Genomic DNA, 25,098 nt, shown 5'->3' on the forward strand with positions numbered 1-25,098 from the left:
GAAGACATCTGTCCATTTAATCAGCGTGGGACTTTTCCTCTTGTCTCCACTGCTGCCCTGTTAGTCCTGGGTTAAAGTGGGGACAAGTTCAGGGAAACTTCTCTGAAATGTCTAACTTAAAACTATGACCAGACTACAATTCTGAGTCCATGTTTATTTGCTCATTCAAAAGTCAACATTGACTGACAGCTTACTATGTGTCAGGTACTGTTTTAGGTCCTGGGCATTCGAAAATCAACAAGAAAACTCCTGCAGGACCAGATAAAATTTAAAATCAACGAATTACTTAAACAATCATTAAATCAAAATGGAATGCTTTCGTCTTTTATGTCCTTATCCCCCATTGTTGTAATATTGAAACCTACTGTTTTTTAGGAATACCGTTTTCAAAGGGTCCTAAAAAGAAAAGTGATTAAAATTAAGGCAGTTTCACTAAGTAAAATATATGTCACTTTCATATAACAGAACTGAAAGGGATCCCAAAAGTATCAAAGTAGATTCTCCTATCTCCAGCCAAGATTGTGCCACAACTATTCTAAATATAAATGTTAATAAAATAATAGCATCTTAGAAACATACTTCTTTGGAGGGAAGGGATTGAACCCAAGGGCACTGTACCACTGATCTACAACCCCAGCCCTTTTAATTTCATTTTTTTAAAATACAAGTTCTCGCTAAGTTGTTGAGGATGGTCTTGAACTTGCTCCTCCTGCCTCAGCCTCCTGAGTAGCTGGGATTACAGGTAGGTGCCACCATGTTCACTACATGAGCAAGGTTACCATTTCTCCCAACAGTCTTTTGGTCCTAGTTAGCAGCCCCCCACCAATGTTGAGATCTTTACCTGACAGGAAGTCATGGAAGCAGTTGAGAACAGTGGTTCCTGGTTGGATCCAAGAGAGCGGAATCTCTTCCGGCTTAGGTGAGCCTAAGATCACAATGTCAGCCTCATGAAGCTAAAAGGAAAAAGAGACACGTTTTCATCATAGTGCAAAGACACGACTAACTGCTGGTGTCAACGGACCTCAACGTAAGGACAACAGTCACAGACCCAGAGTTCTGTTCCAAACTCAACGTGGAAGCTCTCGACTCATTCCTCCAAGCATGTAGTGCAAAGAGAACAAGTCCAACATGTCCTATGGAGGAGCAAAAATGAGACTGCGAAGATGCCTTCGTGATGGTCACGGGGCATACACGCTGTGAGCATTATCGTTTGCACCTTTTCCCTACTGACCACAGGATGGAGCAAAAGGATGGGCCTTTACTGATGCCCGCAGGAGACAGAGAGGAGGGTGGACGGGTGGCATCCTGGCTCCGCCTTGGGAGGAAAACGGGCTGCGGTGGTGAAGTCTGAGCAGCACAGTGCTCGCCTGGACTGCGACAGCATCAAGATGCGTCCCTGGTGGACTTCTATGACGTCCCCGGAAGGACAGGAGCCAGGAAAAAAATCTCACTTTCCTTGAGGCCCGAATTGGCCTCTTGTCCAACTACTTTTTTTTTTTTTTTTTTGTCTGAAAAAGAGGCAAGAACGCCAGCACAACCACAGAATGCATTGGCACTGCAGGAAACGCCGGCAGGAGGGCGGCTTCTCAGAGGCGGCTAAGGGGCTGGTCCTGACTTTACAAGGACCTCTTGTCCAGGAACCATGGTGACTGATGATGATTTTAGACTGGGTGCACATGTGCAGGGAAGGGCAAACGAGGAATAATCTTAGAACCATGGAGGGGAACAGCTAATCTTGCACAGGCCAGTCGGGCGCTGAGTACTATCTCACCAAGTACCCCGCACGGGAGGCTGGCTTTACTTCCTGTGCTTATTTAGTAGGCATGGAAACGGAGGCTCACAGAGCTGACGTGCCTATGGGTCTGTTCTGTTTCTCCCAGTGCATCCAGTCTTGGAGATACTCTACAAGGGAGAGAGAGAGGAAAGCTGCCTGCCTTCTACTCTCCAATGCTGATGGTCCGTGCCCCACTGGCTTTTTTTTACTGATGTCGCTGCCATGTAACTGTGTTTCTGGAATGAGACAGTTAGAGGATCAGAAAACAAAACCCTAAAACCTGACAACCACCACTACCCTCAAATACCCACAATGCAAATGCACTGTGTCCTCATTCGCTCTCAGCTGGGTTAGCTGGTCCCTGAAGGTCTAGGGGAACAGGCTAGCTCCTCTGCCTGAGAATTTTGGAAACTGAGCCAGAGAAAGCATCAAGTGATGTCTTCCTTCCTCCCTCCCTGCACCCTTTATTTTTACTTTTATGGTCTGAGGGATTGAGCCCAGGGCCTCACATAGGCTAGGTGAGCAGTCTGCCACTGAGTTACATCCCCAGCCCTAACTGATGTCTTTTTGGAATCTTGGATCAAGAGATGGTAAGAAGGGGATGTAGATCCACACGTCCTACCAGATTTATAAACAAGGAACCCAAGATCAAGGCAAGCTTCACATTCCCCTGATACAGAAGAGCAGGAGAACAATTTAAATGCATGTCTTTTCATAAGGCCAACAAAGCCAACATTTTTTTATTGGTACATTATAATTACATATAATAGTGGGTAAAGTCTACTTTTGAAAGGTAACCTCTGGAAAACATCCTGTCAGTTTGATCATACAAATAGGGAAAAGCACCACTGCTTTTTAGCATGTTAGTTAATTACAGCACCAGAATCCAAAGAACACACTGAAATAGTGTCAAACTGAATCTATGGATTAATCACTGTCGTAAGAAAAGAGAAAATCTTTCCAAAACATTCTTTTTCTAAGCCACTGGGTCATAACACAGCTAAACTGCACTGAGTTTGCAGCCAATCTTCCCAGGGTTCTGGTCCATTCAACTTGCACGCCATCTCTACCGATAGATATGAAAAAGCACCTAGACTATATTATATTTAGGGGAGAAAAAGTCCTGGTGGGAGAGAATTTTAAAACATCTGTTTTCAAAAATGTATTTCTTCATTTACATACATGACTGTCAAGTTCAACCATAGTAATCCTCAAAAGAAATAAGGATGTTTAAAGCTTGTTGCAGATCAGCAGGTGAGAAACTCCACTTTGCTAAATTTCCCTGCACGATAGCTGCAAAACCAGAACATGTTAAGGCTTCTATAAAAACGAAGCACATATGAACAATGCTGAAATGTTCATTTTGGAAAATGCCAAGGATTGCACGTTCACATGAGTCCCCTAAGAACACTTAGGTTTTGACATGAGGTGCCTTAGATACAACCTGTTCTTTTCATTACCTATAAATCTCGGGAATCTCATTCCGACCTCTTAACTCCACACCCACCCACAACTCCAAAGTGGGCTGCGCTAATAAGCAAAGGGGAACAGTTGATTCCATAGAGAGATTATAAAAAAGCCCCTCCCTTAGCAATGATCACATCGTAGATGCTAATTCTTTCTGGAAAGGAAGAGTGAGAGATGCTTACATCAATAAATAACCCACCAAGAAGAGGGAAGGTTTTAATGAGCTCAAATTCAAGGGGAATTATCATCTCACTGGCCGTTTCTGCTTTCCTCTTCCCACATGGGAAAGGCCCTGGCCAAAGCCTGGCTTGAAACTTAACCTCATAACAAAATATTGCTTTCTCTGCAGAGACAGGAGTAGGGTAGCTTAAAGTGAACCACCCACTCCCCAGGCAGAGACCCAAATGTTAAAACAATACTGAGACACAGATATGCGAACACTAATGGGGAGCGTGTGGGGGTGCCGCAGTGATTAGATAATGTGCAAACTGTTCTTCCTCAAGCCAGAGGAGCAAGCATCAGAGTATGGAAGGAGTGGGAAGAGGAAGGAAGAGGTGATTGGGAAGTTTTATGAATTACCCATTTTTTAATTTAGCAAATACAATGCACTTAAAAAGATTTTAATTAGAACACGAGAGAAAGGGCCTGTGTGGGCATCTCAGGTATGAGATTTGTATATATCCAAAAGTTGGAACAGGTAAAAAAAAAAAAAAAAAAGTTGAAAGTTTTTTTTGTTTTTTAAGAGAATTATGGTTTCTATTACCTGGGACCCTGTAAAACCCATTTCTATATCCTTCAAGTGCTGCCGACACTGAATGTCTTATTTTTCTCACACGATGCAGACAGTAAGCTTGACTGGTACTGAACATCTGGACAGATATTGGCAATCCTGATCAGCCCTGTGCTGGCCAACCAGCTGTCACATACTAGGCAAGGGAGACGCCGGCTACACCCCCTCGGCCACCTCACTTCACGTTTCACTTTTGACACGCTGGGCCACTCTGGGGCTTATGGGAGCCTGGTTAAGTGGCTTGAGTCATCACATTATGATCCAGGGAAGATTCTGCACAAGGCCTTGTACCAGGACACCGAGAAGTGTCCATAAAAATCCGATGTAACGTGGAGGTTCCTGGACTATCTTAGGGCCAAGTTCTTAAAAAGAATTCAACGTCTTCTTTTAGAAAATGTCACTTTTCTTTTATAAAATGTCAGCATCCCCAAATTTGCAGATACTTTCTTAATAACGGTGGTGGTCGGGCTGGGCTAGCAGGTAAGTTTGGGGAAGGTTCCTCTGGAGGCTGAGTTGAGAACGGGCAGGAGGGAGTGACGGGAAAAGCAGGAACTGAGTCATCCGAGGAGGCTGGCAGGGAGCTGGGTGCACAGATCTGGAACTAAGAAGGCAGGGCGTGTGGGGAGCAGCTGGCAGGCATCTGCACATAGATGGAAGCAGAACGCCGGATGAGACTCCCCAGAGGAAGAGGGAGACTGGGAAGGGCCCGGGGTCCAAGTGCACCCTCAGGGAACACTGATCTCAAATGGTGACAGCAGAGTAAAGGGTGGAGGCCAGGATGTGGCCCAGGAGTTGGGAGAGCAGGAAGGGGCTTCCGTGCAGGCTGAGGGGAGTGGTCACTGGGTTCACCGGACACCCGGTGGTCAAGGAGGATGAAAACAGAAGACACCCGTGTCGCTATTAGGAATCCATCCGTGACTTCTCCAGAGCCACTGTGCCCGGCACGTCCTTTCCCCTCGACAGCACGTTGCCCACACAGATTGTGCTCAGGCAGAACTTTTCACAAGCAGATTCCCTGCTTATTCATGACTGTTTGAATGTAGCTGTCTAACATTTAATTTGAGATTTGTTGAACATCTACCATAAGATTACTACTCTGTGTCTATCGATCTGTATACTGAATCTGTTCCTGAAATACTAAGCACGCTACCAAGCAGGACGTGAGTGTAACTGTGCGACTCCTACGAAACAAGGTCAAGCCACTCAGGTGGCTTCGTTCAGATGCTGTCACACTCTGGCAAGATAAGAGGCTGACGATGCCGCGGAGGGTATTCCCCCGTGTCCTGCCCACCCGATGAGCTCAGCTTGGGAGGACTGCTTTTGCCTTTCAGGAACGGAGTGTGATTCTGTGCTCCACTCTCATCTGTGATCAGCACAACAGATGATTGGCTTTTAAATGACAAGACTTCTCTTAGGGTTATTTCATGAATCCGAATGGACAGCTGGGAGTTATGATTTTGGCACACATCCACCGCATCTCCCCGCCAAGGGGCAGTAAGTGACCTCCCTTTTCCTAAACGTTGCTCAGTTCAGCTCTGACTTCATCCTTCAACTGCCCAACGTGTGAGAAGAGAGTATCAGAGACACTCAGCTGGGTCCAAAATGCTAGAAGAGACAATTAGTCTCTCTTCAAGTGAGCTTGATGCTTCCAAAAGTTATGACAGATGATCAAGGATCAAATCTAGTAATGGATACACTCTGACCGATTCATCAAAAACAATCCCCTTCCTCACATGCTAGGAAAAAAATTTAAAAGTAGGGCAGAGAGAGAGAGAGAGAGAGAGTGCATGCAGTGATCTTCCTTCAAATGACAGGCTCAGAACCAGGGAGAATAAAAAAGGAGGAAACGTTCCGGTTACAGTTCCCAGAGCAACAATAAATGAGCGGCACTTGGCAGAGGAGCGACAGGCCGGGGGCTGTGTGTTCGTGCTGCTAACCACACACTTGAATCCACTCATGGGGTTCACATTGACACAAAGCAGGGTCACTGTGGGAAACGCAGCTTGGCTTCTCCTGATGTGTAAGCTTGCAATGCTGAACCCCACATTGCACATTGCACATCTACAGATCAGACTTCCGCATCCCTCTTCCTTGGAGAACTCTCAGGGCCTTGGCTGCTCCCCTGAGAAGTGAGGAATCCAGGAGCATTGGGAAGGACGGTTCAGGTGGCATCAAGACACCTGGATTCAAGTTTAGACTTAGCTCCTTATCAACAACAGTGGAGGCCCAGGCTCTCTGGCAAGCACGGTATCTATTTTTCAGGGTTGTAACGTGAATGACAGAAATCTCTGCACAAATAGGAGGTGCTTTATTATTCTGAATTATGTGTAAGATCGTCCCATTAAAAGATTCTAATTCTATGTCCTCAAAAAGCAGTCACATTAGAGTAGGAGTGAAAGTCAATACAGAAAAGTACCCAGGAGATGGCATGCAAATGGTGACTTTTTTTTTTCTTTTCTACTTCTTTTTTTTTGTACCAGGAATTGAACCCAGCGGTGCTTTACCATTGAGTTTTTTGTATTTTATTTAGAGACAGGGTCTTGCTGAGTTGCTTAGGGCCTAAGTTGCTGAGGCTGGATTTGAACTCACGATCCTCCTGCCTCAACCTCCTGAGCCACTGGGATGATAGGCGTGCACCACCTTGCCTGACCTGAAGATGATCTTAGCAGCCTGTTCTCTGCAGAAAACAGGGTTGGAGCCCCTCAGCTGGGACCATGACAGCTCTCTTTCATGAAATGTACTTCTTGCTTCCCCATCTGGTCCCTGAGGACCACAAAGATGCATTTGTGGTTGGCTGCAGGTGACTGCAAAGCAACATGCCTGAAGGCCGACCCTAACCCCACAGTTCAGAAGGGAGTTCAGGTTCCAGACAAGGTCTCCAACAGAGAAACAGGACACTACGTCAGATTCCACTGCACTGTCACCCAGTGACCCCAACACCATGTCTAACGTTATGTTTATGAGAACACACTCCAAGTTCAAATCAACCTTCCAACACTATAACATCACCCAGTGAGACTGAAATTAGAACATTTTGCCTGTAAGATATAGGAGAGGACTCTGAAAGGGAGGAAACATAGGGAAAAGTGAAGAGAGATGGTTTTTCATCACATTTCTACTCACATATTTAATAAGAATAGTACATTTCTCCTAATTTTCAGTTTCTCAGCTTAAACTGAACCATGTAATACTAGTAAAACTAGCCGTTTCTGTGGTTCCACTTGATCTCACAAGGTCATTAGTTTCCCTATATTCCCTCATAAATGCTTTTCTCAACTCTGCTAAACAAAATGAGCTGATAGTTTGGCTTTTAAAAAAGCTCTCGTCAGCGGCTTCTCTGATGTCAATAAGTAATGCAGTGCTTAGGTTTCTAGAAGCAAAGTCAAGATAATGGGAACTAACATACAAATGTATTTTCAGGCTACAAATAACCAGGGGCCCACATCACTCACGTCCACCAACTACACTGCCCAGAAACCCTGGTATTTGCTCAGCATAGGACTGTGGTACCCATGAGGGCCTGGGCTGTTTTCTCCATTCTACCACCACGGGGAGCGGGAAGAAAGTCCTGAGAAGCTGACCGGAAGGTCCACACACCTGACCAGGTGCCCTCTCAGTGCACGCTGTCCCTTCTGTAGAGGGAGCCTGCCGGCCTGGTGACAAGTCCCAGGTCTCAGGGAGGAGACAACCTTCAGTCTCAGCTTGCTGCTCCTACAAGCAGGTCTCCAGGATTATGAACAGTTGGCCTAAAACAACAGCTTAATGGCTTGGGCCTTGGTCTCTGGTGTAGGTGTTTGAGCTGGGAGGTGCCTTTGGTTTTAAATTTGGAGAGCAGACTTGATGTGAGTATCTGCAATAAGAGCTGATAAACTCGGTGGTTTGAAACACAAGCTGCATCACCACCTGCATCCTTTTTAATTTTTTGATCTCTGGAAAAAAACCTCTCCTCTGAACTCTACACCAAGAATGTAAATAATCCAATTGACAAATGGGCTAAGAAATGAATAGACACTTCACAGAAGAAGATATACAAGTAATCAACAAACATATGGAAAAATGTTCAACATCTCTAGTAATAAGAGCAATGCAAATCAAAACCACCCTAAGATTCCATCTCACCCCAATTAGAATGGCGATTATCAAGAATACAAGCAACAACAGGTGTTGGCGAGGATGTGGGGAGAAAGGTACACTCATACATTGCTGGTGGGGCTGCAAATTAGTGCAGCCACTCTGGAAAGCAGTGTGGAGATTCCTTAGAAAACTTGGAATGGAACCACCATTTGACCCAGCTATCCCACTCCTTGGCCTATACCCAAAGGACTTAAAATCAGCATATTACAGAGATACAGCTACATCAATGTTCATAGCTGCTCAATTCACAATAGCCAGATTGTGGAACCAACCTAGATGTCCTTCAATTGATGAATGGATAAAGAAACTGTGGTATATATATACAATGGAATATTACTCAGCCATAAAGAATGATAAAATTATGGCATTTGCAGGCAAATGGATGAAACTGGAGAATATCATGCTAAGTGAGATAAGCCAATCGCAAAAAACCAATGGACGAATGATATCGCTAATAAGTGGATGATGACACATAATGGGGGGTGGGAGGGGTTAGTGTTAGGGTTAGAGTTAGGGTTAGGGAAGGGGGCAAGAATGGAGGAAGGAAGGACTGTATAGAGGGAAAAGAGGGGTGGGAGGGGTGTGGGGGAAGGGGAAAAAAATAACAGAATGAATCAAACAACATTACCCTATGTAAATTTATGATTACACAAATGGTATGCCTTTACGCCATGTACAAACAGAGAAACAACATGTATCCCATTTATTTACAATTAAAAAAAAAAAAAAACCTCTCCTCTGAGCCTCAGTTTCCTCATCTATAATATGGGGACAATGACAGTTTTGCCTAACAGGGCAGGTGTGTTCAATCACTGAGATAACATGAGTAAGACAGTGCCAGGCCCTGCAGAAGCCATTCACTCAACTAATGTTAGCCATCCTTATTCCAAATGGTACAGTCCCAAGGCTAGCCTCTCTTGCAAAAAGCATCGTCCAGTACCTCACTGATCCGAGTCCACTTCAAAAGCTAAGGGCTCCCGGCCCCACTCCCATCCTGACACAAATACATTTGGAATTTTTCAGTGCACCTTTTAAAGGCTCTTATGAACCATGCTGTGTGTTAAATTTAAACTGGAGAAAGCTTTGTGATAATGTAACTTTGCTCAAAGGAAAAAAAAAAAAAAAAAAAACCAGACACTTTGATGCTTCCAACGTGAAAGACCTATATTTTTCCTTTTTCTGTTAGTACTGGTTCTGAGGGTCTCTGTGCTCCAGAGGAGAAATGAGATCCTCTGAGAAAAACAAAACAGAACGGTTCTCTCATTTCTAGGTTATTCCTTCTGCTCACAGCTGGGAGTCACCTGATTCGTCCCAGCTGCAGGCCGTTTGAGCCTCTTCCTGCAGCTGCGCTGACCACGGGCTCAGCAGAGACTCTCAAGGGAGCAGAGCCCCGTGGTGGCTGTTGCTGCCAAGGAGTGGCACCCCTCCACCTCAGAACCCCGAGGGCAGGCATGCTGTCACTTCAGACGGGTTTTGGAGTAGCACAAAATCTTCAGGGCAAGGAAGAGGGTCACCTCCAAGACGAGGCTAGTTCCCACTGGCGGGCTGGCAGGCAGGTGGCTCTGTCACTGCTCTGGGAAGCTGAGTGTGAGGGCCTGCGTTTGTGTGGAGGAGGTGAAGGAAGGAGGGGACTCCTCAGCCCGACTCAAAACACCATCTCCATTGCTGCGCTTAGCGCGGCTGATGCTCCACAGCACACAACTAATCTGGACAAAAGCCCAGGCCTTCCATGGAAATGCACGCGGCATCTCACAGCGTGGAAGGGAGGCACAGGAACAAAGCAGAAAACTTACTTTCCATTTTCAATGACCAATTCCAAAAAGCACAAGTTATAAAGCCACCAAAACAGAGGGCTATTCTGCTCCTGTGAATTCTGAGAAGGCAAATCTCAGCTCTACAGGCTTAGGTTCCTTGATTTTAGGAATAAATCAGTTATCTGTATTAGTCCATTTTCTGCCACTACAATGAAATACCCATGACTTAACTTTATAAAGAAAAGAAGTTTAAGCCAGGTGCGTTGGTGCGCTCCTGTAACCCTAGCGACTCAGGAGGCTGAGGCAGGAGGATCACAAGTGTGAGGCCAGCCTGGGCAACTTACTGAGAATCTTGTCCCAAAATAAAAAAATAAAAAGGTCTGAGAATGTAGTTCAATAGGAAGTGTCCCTGGGTTCAATCCCCAGTACTGGAAAAAAGTACGGGGCGAGGGGAGGAGTTATTTGGTTTTGGCTCATAGTTTTGGAGGTTCAAGAGCTTGATGCCGGGCTTCTGCTCAGCTCTGGAGAAGCCTTGTAGCTGATACAATCACAGAGGTGGGAGCACCTGTGAGATCACAGAGGTGGGATCACAGGGTGAGACAGGAAGTCAGAAAATAGGGAGGGGCTGTACAGACCTCCCACTAGGACCCACCCCTTAAAGGTCCCATCACCTCTTAACATAGCCACACCAGAAACCAAGCTTCTAATGAATCCTTGGGGATATACTCAAGCCACATCTAAACCCTTAGCAGTAGCCATAAAATACTCTTAGATTTAAGTAGGCAGATAGAGAAAGGGTCCGTTCCTATGTCACCAACTCAATGTAACCGTTACTCCAAATTTTAAGACCTAAGTATGATAGCTGGCCAAGCGGGGATCCCCAGGAGGCAGAGTGCGAAGTGCAGCGGCTCCTGGTTTCTATCGTAAGAATCACAGGAAAGACGCAGTGCACAGCTTTGAGGGAAAGGGCTCTCTGCAAATGACCCGAAGAGGGATGCATTCCTCGCTCTGCTCAGTCCCTCCACTCCCTGGGACACGGCCTCTTAGCAGGTTCACTTCCTTGGTCAACATATTGTTGGGAGACCACAGACACCCTCCCGTCCCCCGTCATGCACCGGAGGCAGGCTTCCCATGAAGGGCAACAGGCCACACTGTTCTCTTCACTATCTACTTATGACGTGATTGACCCACCTAATTATTTAATTCCATTGTCACAACAGCCTACGGGATAGGCAGTGCTCTGAACCCCGTTCCACACACGAGGAAACAGGCCCAGGGCGGGTAAGTAGCAGCTGAGGCCCGAGCCCAGCGCTGTCTGTCTCCAAAGTCGAGGCTCCGACGTTGGAGGACCCAAGTGGTGAGTGCGGACCCCACCTTGGAAAGCAGTTCCTGGGTGTCCCACCTGTCTGACAGTTTAAAGGTCAGCTGACATCTATAGGACGACCTGCACTTAGGGAGCTGGCAGACAGGGCTCTAGGGTTACGCGGTCCCACCCTGCTGCCCCAACCCCTCACACCTTCAACTCTGCACACCCCCAGCCAGATGTCCAAAAGGGGCCCAATTCTGTGTCAGGCACAAGGACAGTCATATTCTGCATAGCCGCTTTTTGGTCAATGACAGGCCGTGCATACAACAGTGGCCCCTTAAGATCATGTCACATAGGGATGTTGTCACTGCCTCAGTTTATGGCAGTCCTGACGTTCATACAATGAACCAACCTAACGATGCATTTCTCAGAACATACCCGCATTGAAGTCACACGACTGTCAGCACATGAGGCCAGTTTTCAAAGACACTATCCTTCCCCTCAGTGGCCACGTTCCCTTGCTCATCCTCTTTTCCCCCAGCTCTTTTATCATTGCTGGCGGTGAGAAGCTAAAAGAACAATAATCTTAAATGCACCTGTGCTAGTGTGGAAATCAGAAAGCCCGGGTTGTGGTGTGCGTGGAGGAGGTGAGGCAAACTCACTTCAAGGACAAGTGTGGGGAGCCTGGGTCCTTTCTTTCCTTGATTTTGGCTACGAAGATAAAGCAGTAGTAAGAGCGAACGCTGACAGCCTCTGAGATTCACAATGGTGCTAGACGTAGCGAGGAAATGTACGTCAGCTCTTCAAGAGAACCTTCATGTATGTGTGGAAACAGGAGCAGTTCCCAATTTTTAGATTCTCTTGAGAAAAGCATGCCACTTAATCCTTCTCAAAGTTACAATGAGGTTCACCCCAAAGTACAGAGTCAAGGTAATTTATTTTCATAATAAAAAAGTACTTTGAAAAATGTCTTTGTTTTTCAAAAATACAGATACAACTAGCAAAAGTATCTGTGACAGCTGTGAAAACATTCAACTCTCTACCACAGCTGTTCAGTGCAGGCTAGGTTTATTTTCCTCTTCCAACTAAGCTTCCAAATTGAAAATTCTGAACTCTCAAGTGCAAAACAGGGGCGGGGATGTAGCTCAGTAGTAGAATACTTGCCCAGCAAATGCAAAGTCCTGTGTTCCATCCTAGCACCACCAAAAAAAAAAAAAAAAAAAAAAAAAAAAGGTGCAAAATATTGTTCCTTTATTTTCTTGAGTAGGCTGCCACCATGTGGCCAACACTAAAAATGCACACAGCTTTGGTTTACTTGCAAGACCACATTCCTGAGCTGTCTCAGAACAAGTTAAGCATTGCATCAGTTAGAGCCACCTGCCATGCATGCAAAGAGTCCAACTCTCAGTCAGAGACACCTGCCCTCCCTGGCAGGGCTACAACTCACTCCTGATTTCATCTGTCATGGCAACGAGAGGAAATGTACTTTTAGATCTTGTTCTGCAGACAGTAGTCTCCCCTTATCCAAGGGGTACACATTCCAAGACCCCCAGGTGGATGACTGAAACCTAGATGGTATAAAGAGCCCTCTACCTACTGTTTTTTAATACATATGTATACCCTGATAAACTTTCACCTTTTCACTTAAAGGAAGCAGTTCACAGCTTCCTCCACAGCTTCTCTGTTCTATCTGAATTGCCAGCATCTCTGACCCTAGGCTTTGGGGCCATTATCAGGTAAAAGAAAGGTCAGCTGAATACAAGCCCTGGGGTACCCCCACACTGGGCCTGACAGCTAAGACGGCTACTAAGGGAGTGGGTGGGCAGCGCATATGGGGTGGATGTGATGGACGACAGGGTGACCCCCGCAGGGCAGCGTGAAGCAGAAGGTGCAGGATTTCATTGCACTACTTGGAACAACACTCGATTTGAAACAGGAATTGCTTATGAAGTTATGGGCCAGGCTATATGAGCAGTGACCAAACACTCCATTTTACCCCGAGACTCCATGTCACGTAGGAAATGCCTCTCCCATGGGAACATCCTGCCTCTGTACCCAACAGTTCCTTAGCATAGCATGTTCGGCAACACAAAATGCAATCTTATACAATGCAAAATAAATAAATAAATAAGTAAGTAAATAAATAAACAGGCTGGGATTCTGGCTCAGTGGTGGACCACTTGCCTCACATGTGTGAAGTGCTGGGTTTAATTCTCAGCACTGCATACAAATAAATGAATCAAAGTAAAGTCCGTTGACAACTAAAAACAGTTTTTAAAACAATTGTTCTCTTTTTCGTTTCCATTTTTCTTGGACAATGTACCCTGTCAGAATGATTATCTAGACATTAGTAACCATTCTTTAACTTGTACTCAACTAGGGTCGTTTTGACCCACTTCCCCTTCTGCTTATGATTTTAGATCTCATGATGTTTGTTTGTAGTTTTGAATCATAACAACAGTCACTTGAGATTAATGTACAGACATGCTTTACTTAGGGTATAAAAGGTGTACTCTAACCCCTGGAGCGGTTCAAGGGTGTAAACTAGCAGTCTGCCCCTCCGTCCTACCAGCTGGTGAAAAAAGATGGTTTTGTCTCCTGCTTTAAGATAGACTCAATGATTTATTGTAATCTCGCCATACAATTTTACAATTTTCCATTTAATATTGTTAGACCCCAGATAACTAGGAACACCAAGAGCCAAACTGCAACCAAGCTGGGCCACTGTAATACCCCACGTGCTCATTTTATTTAACTTCACTTTGCTTGAAATATATGGGCTGCACTATCATTTTCTGAAATGAAAAATGTAATAAAATATTTCAGACATGAAAATATGAGTAATGTAACACACCTGGACATTGTCTCAGGAAAGGACAAAAGCATGTGGCTCCACCCACCTCCTGATTTGAAAAAGTCTCTCAAGTTAAAGAGCTGACTTTCTCTCCTAAGGTACTGAACTCCAGTTCTTTTAGAAAGTAACTCAAAAAATGTTGAAAAATGATAAATGACTTTAAATTGTTTATTTATTTTGGTACTGGGGATTTAACCTGGGGGTGCTTTACCATTGAGCCACACTCCAGCTCTTTTTTGTTTTTGAGACAGGGTCTCACATATTAGTTCCTTATTTTGTCACTGAATTTCTAAAATAATTTTCTTTTTCAACTGCGGGTAGCCAACTCTTCAAAAACCAAAACCTGTTGTGATCTAGGACTTCACCTTGGTAAGTCACAGCAGGCTGAAAAGCTCCACTGATTTAAGTGTTGAGAGGTCACTACTTCATGCACCCCTGTTTCATGCTCTAGAAATTCATGAGTGGCGATGTTGACTTTCTTCTTTACAAGTTATTATTTCATTAAAGCTCACTCAAACCAACACCTTGAAAAAGTCAAAGATGCTTAGCATTTTTTCTCCAGGAAGTATAAATAAGAAATACAACACATCAAATATTAAAATGAAATTTAAGAAAGCGAGGAGAGGGCCAGGACACAACTAATGAAAAGATGAATGGCTGGGGGCTGGGAATATAGCTCAGTGGGTAGAGTGCTTGCCTCATAAGCACAAGGCCCTGGGTTCAATACCCAGCTAACCCTAAATGCTGGCCAGGCAGTCCAGCCTAACAGCTCCACACAGGCTGCCTCCTTAGCCATCTCACAAGCTCACTGGGAGCCAGCATGATGAGCTGGACACACAGTGGAAGCTACAGGTCTTCCTGAAGGTCCCACTGTGGGTAAAAGGCCAAGCTACATCTGGTACCCAAGGATGCGACTGGAGAAGAAAGAGAACAAGATAGGAACAGAGACTGAGATGGAAATCCAGAGGAGGAGAGCGAGGAGGAGAGATGGGTCCTTAGAGGAGGAAGGGAAGGACAGGTGTCACCCACCTCCTGCCTGCCAGGGAGGCACCTCCCTGTCCTCCCCCGCTCTCAAGCTCATATCCAGCTTGAGGAGCAATCCCCAGTGTGAGCCTGTCACCCTACTCCTCTTTCTGGTACTCTAATTTGGGGTTTTGATGAAGAAAAACAAAAGGAAGAAAAAATAATTTTACTATTTAAAAAAAAAAAAAGAGAAAGAAAATGGCCTGAAGGTCCCTGGGTCTCCCTCCTTTCCCTTCCATTCACATCGTGCACACGTTTCTGACTTCATAGTTCCCGTGCGTTTCTTTATTGTTTTACTTCACATATTCCTACAGCATTGCCTTTAGCCCTCTGTAAGTGGTGCTGTAGGCAATAGGCCCTTCTGTAATTGGCTCTTATTTTTTTTTTTTTCACCGAATGCTACTTTTAAAGAATCTTCTGCTGATATTGATAGTCCCAGGTTATTGATTTTCACTGTGTGCGTATCATTCTGCTTCGAGCATAAATATCCATATATTCAACATACAGTTAGACTGATTCATCCCGTCACCCTCATGCACGAGCACTGGGTCACCATCGTGTTACTGGGTGAGAAACATGCTGCTCTAACCATTCTTCTCTTTCCTACTATTTTTTACTCCCAATACTTTGTATTTATTTATTTGTTCTAATTATGTACACGTGACAGCAGAATGCTTTTCAATTCATTGTGCACAGATGGAGCACAACTTTTCATTTCTCTGGTTGTACACGATCATTCTTTTCTTTCTTTTTTCCTTTCTTTGTCTGGGTGGAGCTGGGGATGGAACCCAGGGCCTTGAGAACACTAGGCGAGCGCTCTATCACTAAGCCCCAGCCCCAGCCCCAGCCCCTGACCACTCTTAAAAATGTCTCCTGGTCCTTGAGTCTGAGAGCTCTTCTATGACACACTTTCACAGTGAAATGTCAGGGTTGAAGGGTATCTTCAAACTCTGCTTTTCAAGGTACTTATTTCAATTTAAATCCCTTATAGCAATACAAGAGTTCCTACAGCTCCACAGATGTCACATTGCCACTTTTCCCCAATATCGCCAATATGATTGGTAAGTGAAACCAATCGCTTGCCAGTTATATTGGCAACTTTCCATGTGTCTTTTCGTCACCATCATCCTTACCTACCAATGGCCTGATATTTGCCCACTTTCTATGGATAGTCTTTGTCTTTCTGACTTAGAGGAGTCTAATTACCAGCTAAATATTTGTTGTAAATATCTTCTAATCTATACCTGTCTTTTCACTTTTTTCAGGATTTGTTTGAGAAAAGTGACTTTTTATTTTTATAGTATCTGAATGCAAATTTATATATCTTTTATTTAAGATGTTGTACTTTTGGGGTTCTATTTCTGATGAGTGTTTAATACTTCTTAACGAAGCAATTTCACTTTTAAGTATATACATTATAGAGCAGGAATTGGCAAAAAAGCTGTTCGTTTTGGTAAACAAAACTTTACCAGTACCATAGCTTGAACCCAGGTCATCGTGCATGTTAGGCAAGCACTTTACCACTAAGCCACCTCCCCCTTACTTTAGATTTTTTACTTTGAGGCAGGATCTCACTAAAGTGCTCAGGCTGGCCTAGAACTTGCCATCCTCCTGCCTTAGCCACCACAGTAGATGGGATTACTGACCCAAGTCGGTAAGTTTTACTGGAATTCAGGCACATCAGTTTTCATAGTGTGGAACTTTTGAGTCTTTTAAGCTATCCTTTCTATCTCAGCATCTTAAAAGCATGCTCCTATATTTTTTTCTAGAAGCTTTACAGCTTTGCTTTCAACATTTAGATCTTTAATCTGGAAGTGACTATTCAGAGTGTCAGGTTGGTATTTCTGTTTTACCCACATGTATAACGAGTTTAAAGAACATCGTTTTTTAATTGTCAGTCCTTTCCCTATTGGTCTGGAATACCTGCTTTCAATTTTCCAAACATGCATGAATCTGTTTCCAGTGTCTTTTCTTCCAATAGTCTATCTAACTACAATAGATGTACTGATTCATATTCGGCTGAGTATCCCTGACGCAAAAAGCTTAGAAGTATTTTAAATTTTGGAGTTTCCTAGATTTGAAATTATTTGCATAGACGAGTTAGTTGGTTGAGCATCCCTACGCTGAAAATCCAAACTTTGAAACTTTTTGAGTATGATGTCAGTACAAAAGTTTCAGATTTTCGAACATTTTAGCCTTTTGGATTAGGGATGTTCAACTAGTATGCACGTGTCTCCTACTTACTATTTCTACAAAATTGTCTTATTTTGTCTTTTGTACATTCATGCAAACTTTTAAATCATTTGTCAAATTCTACAAAAAACTATCATGTCAGGATTTTGATTAAAATGTACAGACTAATTTGGGGACAATTAATATATTTAAGAGTCTTATCTATGAGCATCATATCTCTGATTTATCTTCTTAATAACATTCATCAAAATTAAATAATTACTTTGAAAAATTGACATATACTTTTTGTTAATTTCTTCTTCTCTTTCTTTATATTATTGCATTATCTAGAAATTCCAATATAATGCTAACAGGCACCCTTGTCTTTCCTAGTTTTAAATGTTTCTAATATTTTAATTATTAAGTGAGATTAAGAAATTCCTTTAAATACCTAGTTTGAATGGGTTTTGTTGTTGTTTTAAAGAAAAACTCATAATGAATATTAGATTTTTATCAAATGAGTTTTCTGTACCTACTATGGTAAGAACAGTTTTTAATTTGATTTTCAATGTTAAATCACCATGGTCAACTTAAAATAAACCCAATTCAGTGCTGTATTTGATTTTCTAAGGTTTTTCTCATGATAAAATCAACCTGTTAATTTTCCTTTCGCATGTTGTCTTTATCTGGTTTTGATACTCATAAAATGAGTTAGGACATGTTCCTTCTTTTTCACCGGAGAAAAGATTAGATTAGAACAATCTGTCCTTTCATTTGTAAAGCCACCTGCTGTCTTTTTTTGTTTGCTTGCTTGGCAAGAAGACTGATTTAATGTCCTTAAGGGAAATATGCTGTTCAGTTTTACCTAAGTCCACTTGGTAAGTTACATGGAAAGTCTTCATTTCATACGAATTTTCAAATTTACACGCATACAGTGTTCATATTCTCCTTTTTTAAAAGCAAATTTTATTTCTGTGGTTTTATTATTGGTGCCCTCTCGTTACCTTATTTTGGCTGTCTTTCCCAAGAACCGACTTTTGGCTTTGTTGATAATCTCTCAGATGTTTTCTATCTCACTAATGCCTGCTTCCAAGGACTCAATGTTGCTCTTTCTCTGACTTCTGAAGTTAAGTGCTTGCTTGTGCACTTCCAGTCCTTCCTCCTTCCTAGTGTAAGCGCTCCAGGCTGCACGTTTCCCACATGGAATTTACCTTGCTTTGAAGCTGGGGTGTCTTCCACTGGGAGCTCATTGTCATGGACCCTTTTCTCTGGAACAGACATTGTAGGGCAGCCTCCAAAGATCCATGAGCCCCTATCACCAAAACCTTCTTTCCATCTAAGTTGACACCTAACAACCAAATAAAAATTAAACATCATAAGAGAAACCCAGATCTTCACTCCCAGATAGATAGATGAATCTTAAGGAAAAGCATTCTTTTAAAACTTGGCTTCCTGGGGTTGGGGTTGTGGCTAGTGGTAGAGTGCTTGTCTAGCATGTGTGAGGCCCTGGGTTGGATCCTCAGCATCACATAAAATAAGTAAATAAAAAAATAAAATAAAGTTATATAAAAAAAGAAAAAAATAAATAAAACTTGGCTTCTCAGTGACAACCCACAATGACTATGAGGCAGGAGTGGCATGTTGTAATTAACCAAAATTCTCATGTTCTGTACTCTTAGTTCCACTCTTACTGCTGATGTTTCAACACTGTTACTATATTTTACTAGCCATAATTTCAGAATTTTCTGGCAAAGTGGTTCAGAATCATCATCTTGATAATCCACATAATGGAAAAACACCATACATAGGGATTAGCTCAGAGATCTGAGCTTAATGGTCATTGTCCAAAGGGTATGGTCTGAAAGTTAAAATTTGAATTAAACTTTGCTTTTTGTTTCTTGCATGTTATGTGTAGGGAAAGGGGCATGTGCCCCCTTTCTACTCAAATTGGAGTAGTGAAAAATTTAGTTAGTTGAATTTTTATATCCTCAGCTAGAAGGCCCCTAAACCAAAAGATACTCAGTAATTTATTCATTAAATTTAGTAGCCAAGAAAGAGAAATTATTCATTTCCATTTGGTGACATGAACTTTTCTTTTTGACTTGTAGGTCAAAAGGACAATGATGGCAATTAAGTCATGATTACTGAAAAAGATATTACTCCTTAATAAATCCCAATCTAGGTTTCTGGGCTCTATACTACATCAACAGCTTCTTCATTTCAGTCTAAAATGAGTCTTACTTAGACTTAGATCATAACAGATTTGAGAATTGAAACCTGAAATTTCTCACTGTGGTTATTTTAACCATTTCATGAGAGAAATGGAGAATGTTCATAACAGACTAACATTCATCTCTGCTGATTTCTCTTTCATATTTTTATATCACCAATCTTACTACAAAAAGTTTTCAGTTATTTCTCTGTACCTCCCAAAAGAAAAGATGAGAAAAGTAAAGTCAATATTAAATACCACTTCTGTGCTTCGATCAGAATCTTTCAGAAACAAATCTGGATTTTAAAAATAATGCAAACAGCAATAAACAGAAACTGGCAGCTTCAAGGGCGCATCCTACCTGATTTTGCAAGAAGTTCAATCACAGCTCTGGCAACAGGTGAAACGAAACATTCGTGGGCATCCCCCCGTACCAGCTTCCCCAGGTTGATGTCAGTCACCCTGAATTGGAAAAGAAGGGCGCAGGATGTGAAAAACCCCTTCCCAAACCACCCGGTGGTAATTCGCAGAACACCACGTCCATGTCTGATGAGAGAAGATACCAAATGAGAATTAAGGGCAGGGTAGAAAGTGAAGGTCATTAATGTCTTAGAGCGCCCCCCCAAACCTTCACCTGCCCCTCCGTGGGTGTCCTGGTTCTGCCACACCAAGGATGCGGCACAGGGCTGTGCAGGGTGTCAGCTCCGCACTCCAGGGAGGGGACCCTGCTATGACGCCATCCACTTTCCAATCTCAGACCAGTACACCTGGGATTCACGGGTCTGACCCCCACTTGACTCAGTAGTTATGACCTTGGCAAATCAAGGGGAAAAAATGAGTGATCCCTGGCTTTCTATGGTTTCTGTGCCTTTCCTTGTTCAGATCTAGGAAGAAAGCCAGGCCGGATGGTGCATGCCTGTAATCCCAGGGACTGGGAAGGCTGAAGCAGGAGTATCACAGGTCCGAGGCTAGTCTCAGCAATTTAGCAAGACCCTGAATCAAAATGAAAAATAAAAAGAACTGGGGATGTAGCTCAGTGGTGAAGCGCCCCTGGGTTCAATTCCCAGTACCACAATAAAATAAAATCAAATCTAGGACAAAACATTCAAAACCCAAGAAGCCTAAGATGATGGCCTCAATTCAGATTACTAACAAAATGAAGACAGTACATTTTCATAATTCTTTCCTTTTAGGATAGATTCGAAACTGTTCCCTCAGACTGGCAGGTTCTGGAAATTTTTTCATTGATTAGGGCTTCTTCTCCTTTTGGAGTTATTCTACTCTAGGATTATAGATTTTCACGACTATATATACATTTTTTTTTTCCCCCGGTGGTACCCTGGGTCTCAGGCATCCTGAGCACACACTCCACTACTGACCTACACCCCCAGTCCCCAGTAGTCCCTGGATCTACTCCCAGACATAATGAAAGGAGGCAAGGGAGGGAGCCTGGGTGTCTCAGGGAGGGGGCAGCCTTCCAGTCCCTGAACGAGATGCCAGATCTGGAGTTCAGCTTTATAAATTTGCTTACAATCTTGTAACCCTAACATATTGTGTTCCTTTTGGCCATAGTACAAAATACTTTCCTATATTGCCAGGTAGAAAAGTGGGGGTTTTAATCCCCAGGAAATGTGCTGATCCCCCATCATAGACCAGCCTGTCCCAAAGTACCTTACATCTCACCATGATGCGAGAGATCAGCATCAAACAGCATCTGGTATTTACGATTCCTCCCCCTCAGCCTGTTTCGAATTTCAAATGAAACCTCACACCATTAATAAAAGCATTCGTTTTGTTTCTCTCAACTGGCTTGGGACTGAGGCAGAAGATGGTACTGCTGGGGGATGGTGTTTTAGGATTTTTCCTCTGGTCTGGTAGAGTTACCTAGGGAAAAGTATTAGAAGAGCCAAAGACTCTGTAAGGCAGGAACTTGTTCAATAGTATGATGGTGTAAGATTATTTCCAAAAAGGCTCCTAAGCACTACAAAAGGGATGGTGTATTTTCCCAGATGCAGAACTTTTTTACACAGAATTTTAAAAGTTCTCAAATCCTTGAAATATTGAAAATGATGTTTTTCATCTTCCAATCACTGACACAGTCGCAAACAAACAAACAAACCAAAACAACAACTAAAAAACAGAATTTAGGGGGAAATCACAGTAGAAAAAATAATTTTGCAATAAACGTTGATGATTTTCTTTCATACTTCCTTACCCATCCACGTCCTTTTCTGGTTTTAAGGCATTAAGGATTTTGTTGCTAAATAAGTCCTCAGAGATCTGAAGGGCAAGGCCATGTACTCTGTTGTCTTCATTAATCTTCAATATTTCATCTATAATCTAAAGAAGAAAAAAAATAGTTGTGTGGAAATAAGACCCAACAAAAGAAGCTTTATATTGAAAAATGGGTGCAAAATGCATCTGTTATCATTTCTTCTTGCTCCTTGGTGAAGACTTTTGGTGTAAATCACAGTGAAAAAAATCTATTTCCTCTTTTCATCATGTTTATAAAAGCTCAAAAGAGAAGCTTGGCTGATATTTTCAGTGACCTCATGATTCTTTTCACTATTCTGTGCCACAAAACAACAAAGAAAAGCAGAGCTTGACAGTTACTAAGGTTTAGATAGACAGAAGACAATTTCCTGTCAACAGTCGTATTTTCACCCAAACATCTGTTTTGCAGAGAGGCCAGGAGGCACAATCTCAGGTGTTGTCCCCTGGCCCAGCCGAGGGAGCAACTCACAGTGCAGATTCAACAAAAGCCTCCTGACCAGGGCGATCACAGGGCCTGAGGCTTGGGCTCCCTGGATGTGAGAAGCATACAGGAAGCCTTCTCAAAGGCTTCTAAGAGATAAATTCTCAGCACACATAGCTCCTTTATTATTTATAAAATAATTTACAACTTATGAAAATAGCTTGGGAAGCTGATGTGTACTAGAAGGTGAATGGCTGGGTGCATTTCCAAAGTAGCAAGGTTTTTCTCTTTTCTCTGCTTATCTCTTTTCTGTGCCAGAAGATAAGGTCCTGATTCATTTTACATGACAAAATCATTTGCTCATAAGTAAGAAGATTCTAGCCCATGCATATGGCTCTCACTTGGAGGAAGTGTTGGTTAACCACTTTTGTTCTATTGCCTAGCAAAAATTACTGTAGCAATACTAACTAGTAGGACTAACTAGTAGGGGAAGAAAAGGACATTTGATATACCAATTCAGAAAGAAAATTGTTTCCTTCACTCAGCTAGCTTGCTTGCTTCCTTCCTTCCACTGGGGATGCTAGGCAAGCACTCGACCACCGAGCTATGACTGCGGCTTTTTTTCTTTTATTTTGAGATAGGGTTTTGCTAAATTGCCCAGAATGGCCTCAAACTTGGGAGCCTCCTTCTTCAGTTTCCCAAGTAGCTGAGTTACAGGTGTGTACCACTGTACATGGGTGCTCAGTATTCTTTCACCCATTTAAAAAAAAATTTTTTTTTTGGAAGGGAGGGTACTAGGGATTGCAGCCAAGGGCGCTTTATCACTGAACTACATTCTCCAGTTCTTTTTTTTCCCCTCCTTCTATTTTTATTTTAAGACAAGGTCTCACTCAGTTGCTGGGGTCAGCCTCAAACTTGTGATCCCCCAGCTTCAGCCTCCCAAGTCACTGGAATTACAAGAGTGTGTGTCCTTGCGACCTGCCCAACAAATAGGTTTTAGACACCTACTTTGCAGTAGTTCTAAGTAAAGGAAATAGCTGTAAATAAAACTGTCCCCATAAACTTTATATTCTCATGGGAGGCAAGACCCTTTCCCCCATTCAATAGTAATATTATAAGCTCTGGAAGGGATCAAAATGTGAAGGAAAACAAAGTAGGTTAAGGGGGAAAGGGCTGATAGTGTGCCGGCCATGGCCTCCAAGCAGAGCTCAGAAGGTAGTGAAGGAACCACTGCTGCCTAGACCTAGGATTTGGGAGAGGTGACAAAATCAAAATAGCTTAGTTAAGATATTCCTTTCCAATGTAACAGCACAATACTAATTTCATTCCAGAAAAATGGAGAATGACTCCTTGTCAAAAAATAAGTCAAGGGCTGTCAACGACAGTGGCAAGATCACCTCAAGAAATAAAAATTCTACCGCAGACAGTGGGTGTCCTGAATGCGCACAGTCAATTCTTTTGCATCTTGCTCACGCTGGTTTTGCAGGCGTCTTAACAGTTGTCACATTCTGAAACAATGTGCAGCAGAATCTATTTGCCCAATATCCAGTGTCTCTCCTTCCTTAGTAACTAATCTCTGATTTCTGGCCAAGGTGGTAAAAGATCTAAGGCCTCCTGGAATAAAGACTCCATTTCCCAGCCTCCCGTGTGGTATGGCTAGGCATCTTGGGTAGAGCCAAGAGAAGGGGAGAATTGTGACCCCCAAGAAATACCCTAAAGGGAAGAGAGTGGGATCCTGTCTCTATCCTTCCTTTTCCTTACTAGTGATGATGTTGAATTCTATCTGGGCCATGTAAACCTGGAAAAGAGGGAAGGTTAAGAAACCAGCATCCAAATTCTGTGTCCTGCAAAGGATTGCTTTTTCCTACAGCGATTAAGACTCATAGATCACAGGAGACATCGGCAAGACAGACTACCAATGTCCACCCTTTGTCTCATAAAGGATGAGCTGAACTGCTCATCCTTGCTCCCACTGACCAATCGGAACAAAATGCTTGCACATCAAATTTGCTCCAGCGTCTCTCTTTCCAGGTCCATGAACCTTGGGCCACCCTCAGCCTGAGTAAGCAGAGTGTCCAAGTGGGGAACAGACTGGCCTCGGACAACACTGTTCTCTGCTCTATGAACCCATTAAGCCACCCTTTCATCCCATTCTTCTCACCCCTCTTCTCCCCTGGTCACTCCTCCCTGTGAAAGAAAATCCCTTTCTGCCCAACTCTGGACAAGATCCCAGGCCTCACAGCTACAGTATTCTCTTTGCTGCAATACAAGCAGTCCCCTCTCACCTGCAGTTTTATTTTGTAAGCTTTCAGTAACTTGGGGTCAACCATGGCATAGAAACACTACATGGAAACTTCCAGAATGAAACAATTCTTACTTTACAGTGTGTGCCCTTCTGAGGAGCATGATGAAATCTAGCGGCAGCCCCCTCCCTCCTGGCTCAGGATATGGGTCGTCTCTTTGTCCAGAGTGTCCACACTCTATCTGTTACCTGCCTCTCAGTCACTTAGCAGCTGTCTCGATTATCAAATCAACTGGCAGCATTACAGTACTTGTCTTCAAGTCACCTCTGTTTTACTTAATGATGGCCCAAAGCACAAGAGTAGTGATGCTGGCCATCCAGATACGCAGAGGAAAAGCCAGAAAGTGCTTTCTTTTTGGGGTCTGGTATCATGGGGGGCTTCAGGTATCCACTGTATCCACTGAGTGTCTTAGACCCCCCTCCTCACTCCCTATTGTAATAGCCTCTTTCCGTACCTTGCAAGAATCCTTTTGAACAGCTCTCTTTATCAAGGCTGGGATGTGAGTGGGACAGGTAGAGCTGACTCTGCCATTGTGAAGCAGGTAAATAACAGAGGGTGGAGCAGCAGGCAGGAGCTAAGCCTCTGAGGACTCTGTGATGCCACCAGCCAGCACT

The 25,098-nt window shown here is 43.3% G+C and overlaps 1 protein-coding gene across 1 annotated transcript in view; it reads right to left on the minus strand.

Moving 5' to 3' along the window:
* The window catches only part of Mthfd1l (methylenetetrahydrofolate dehydrogenase (NADP+ dependent) 1 like), a 202,129-nt gene that overhangs the window by 166,644 nt on the left and 10,387 nt on the right, over nt 1-25,098 (minus strand). The window contains exons 5-8 of the mRNA XM_047559648.1: nt 21,702-21,826; nt 19,848-19,948; nt 18,486-18,622; nt 842-953 (exon numbers count right to left, since the gene is read on the minus strand). Coding sequence (XP_047415604.1) covers nt 842-953; nt 18,486-18,622; nt 19,848-19,948; nt 21,702-21,826 — 475 coding nt within the window. The remainder of the gene's footprint in view (nt 1-841; nt 954-18,485; nt 18,623-19,847; nt 19,949-21,701; nt 21,827-25,098) is intronic.

The sequence above is a fragment of the Sciurus carolinensis genome, chromosome 7 (assembly GCF_902686445.1).
Source record: "Sciurus carolinensis chromosome 7, mSciCar1.2, whole genome shotgun sequence".
Taxonomy (NCBI): Eukaryota; Metazoa; Chordata; class Mammalia; order Rodentia; family Sciuridae; genus Sciurus; species Sciurus carolinensis.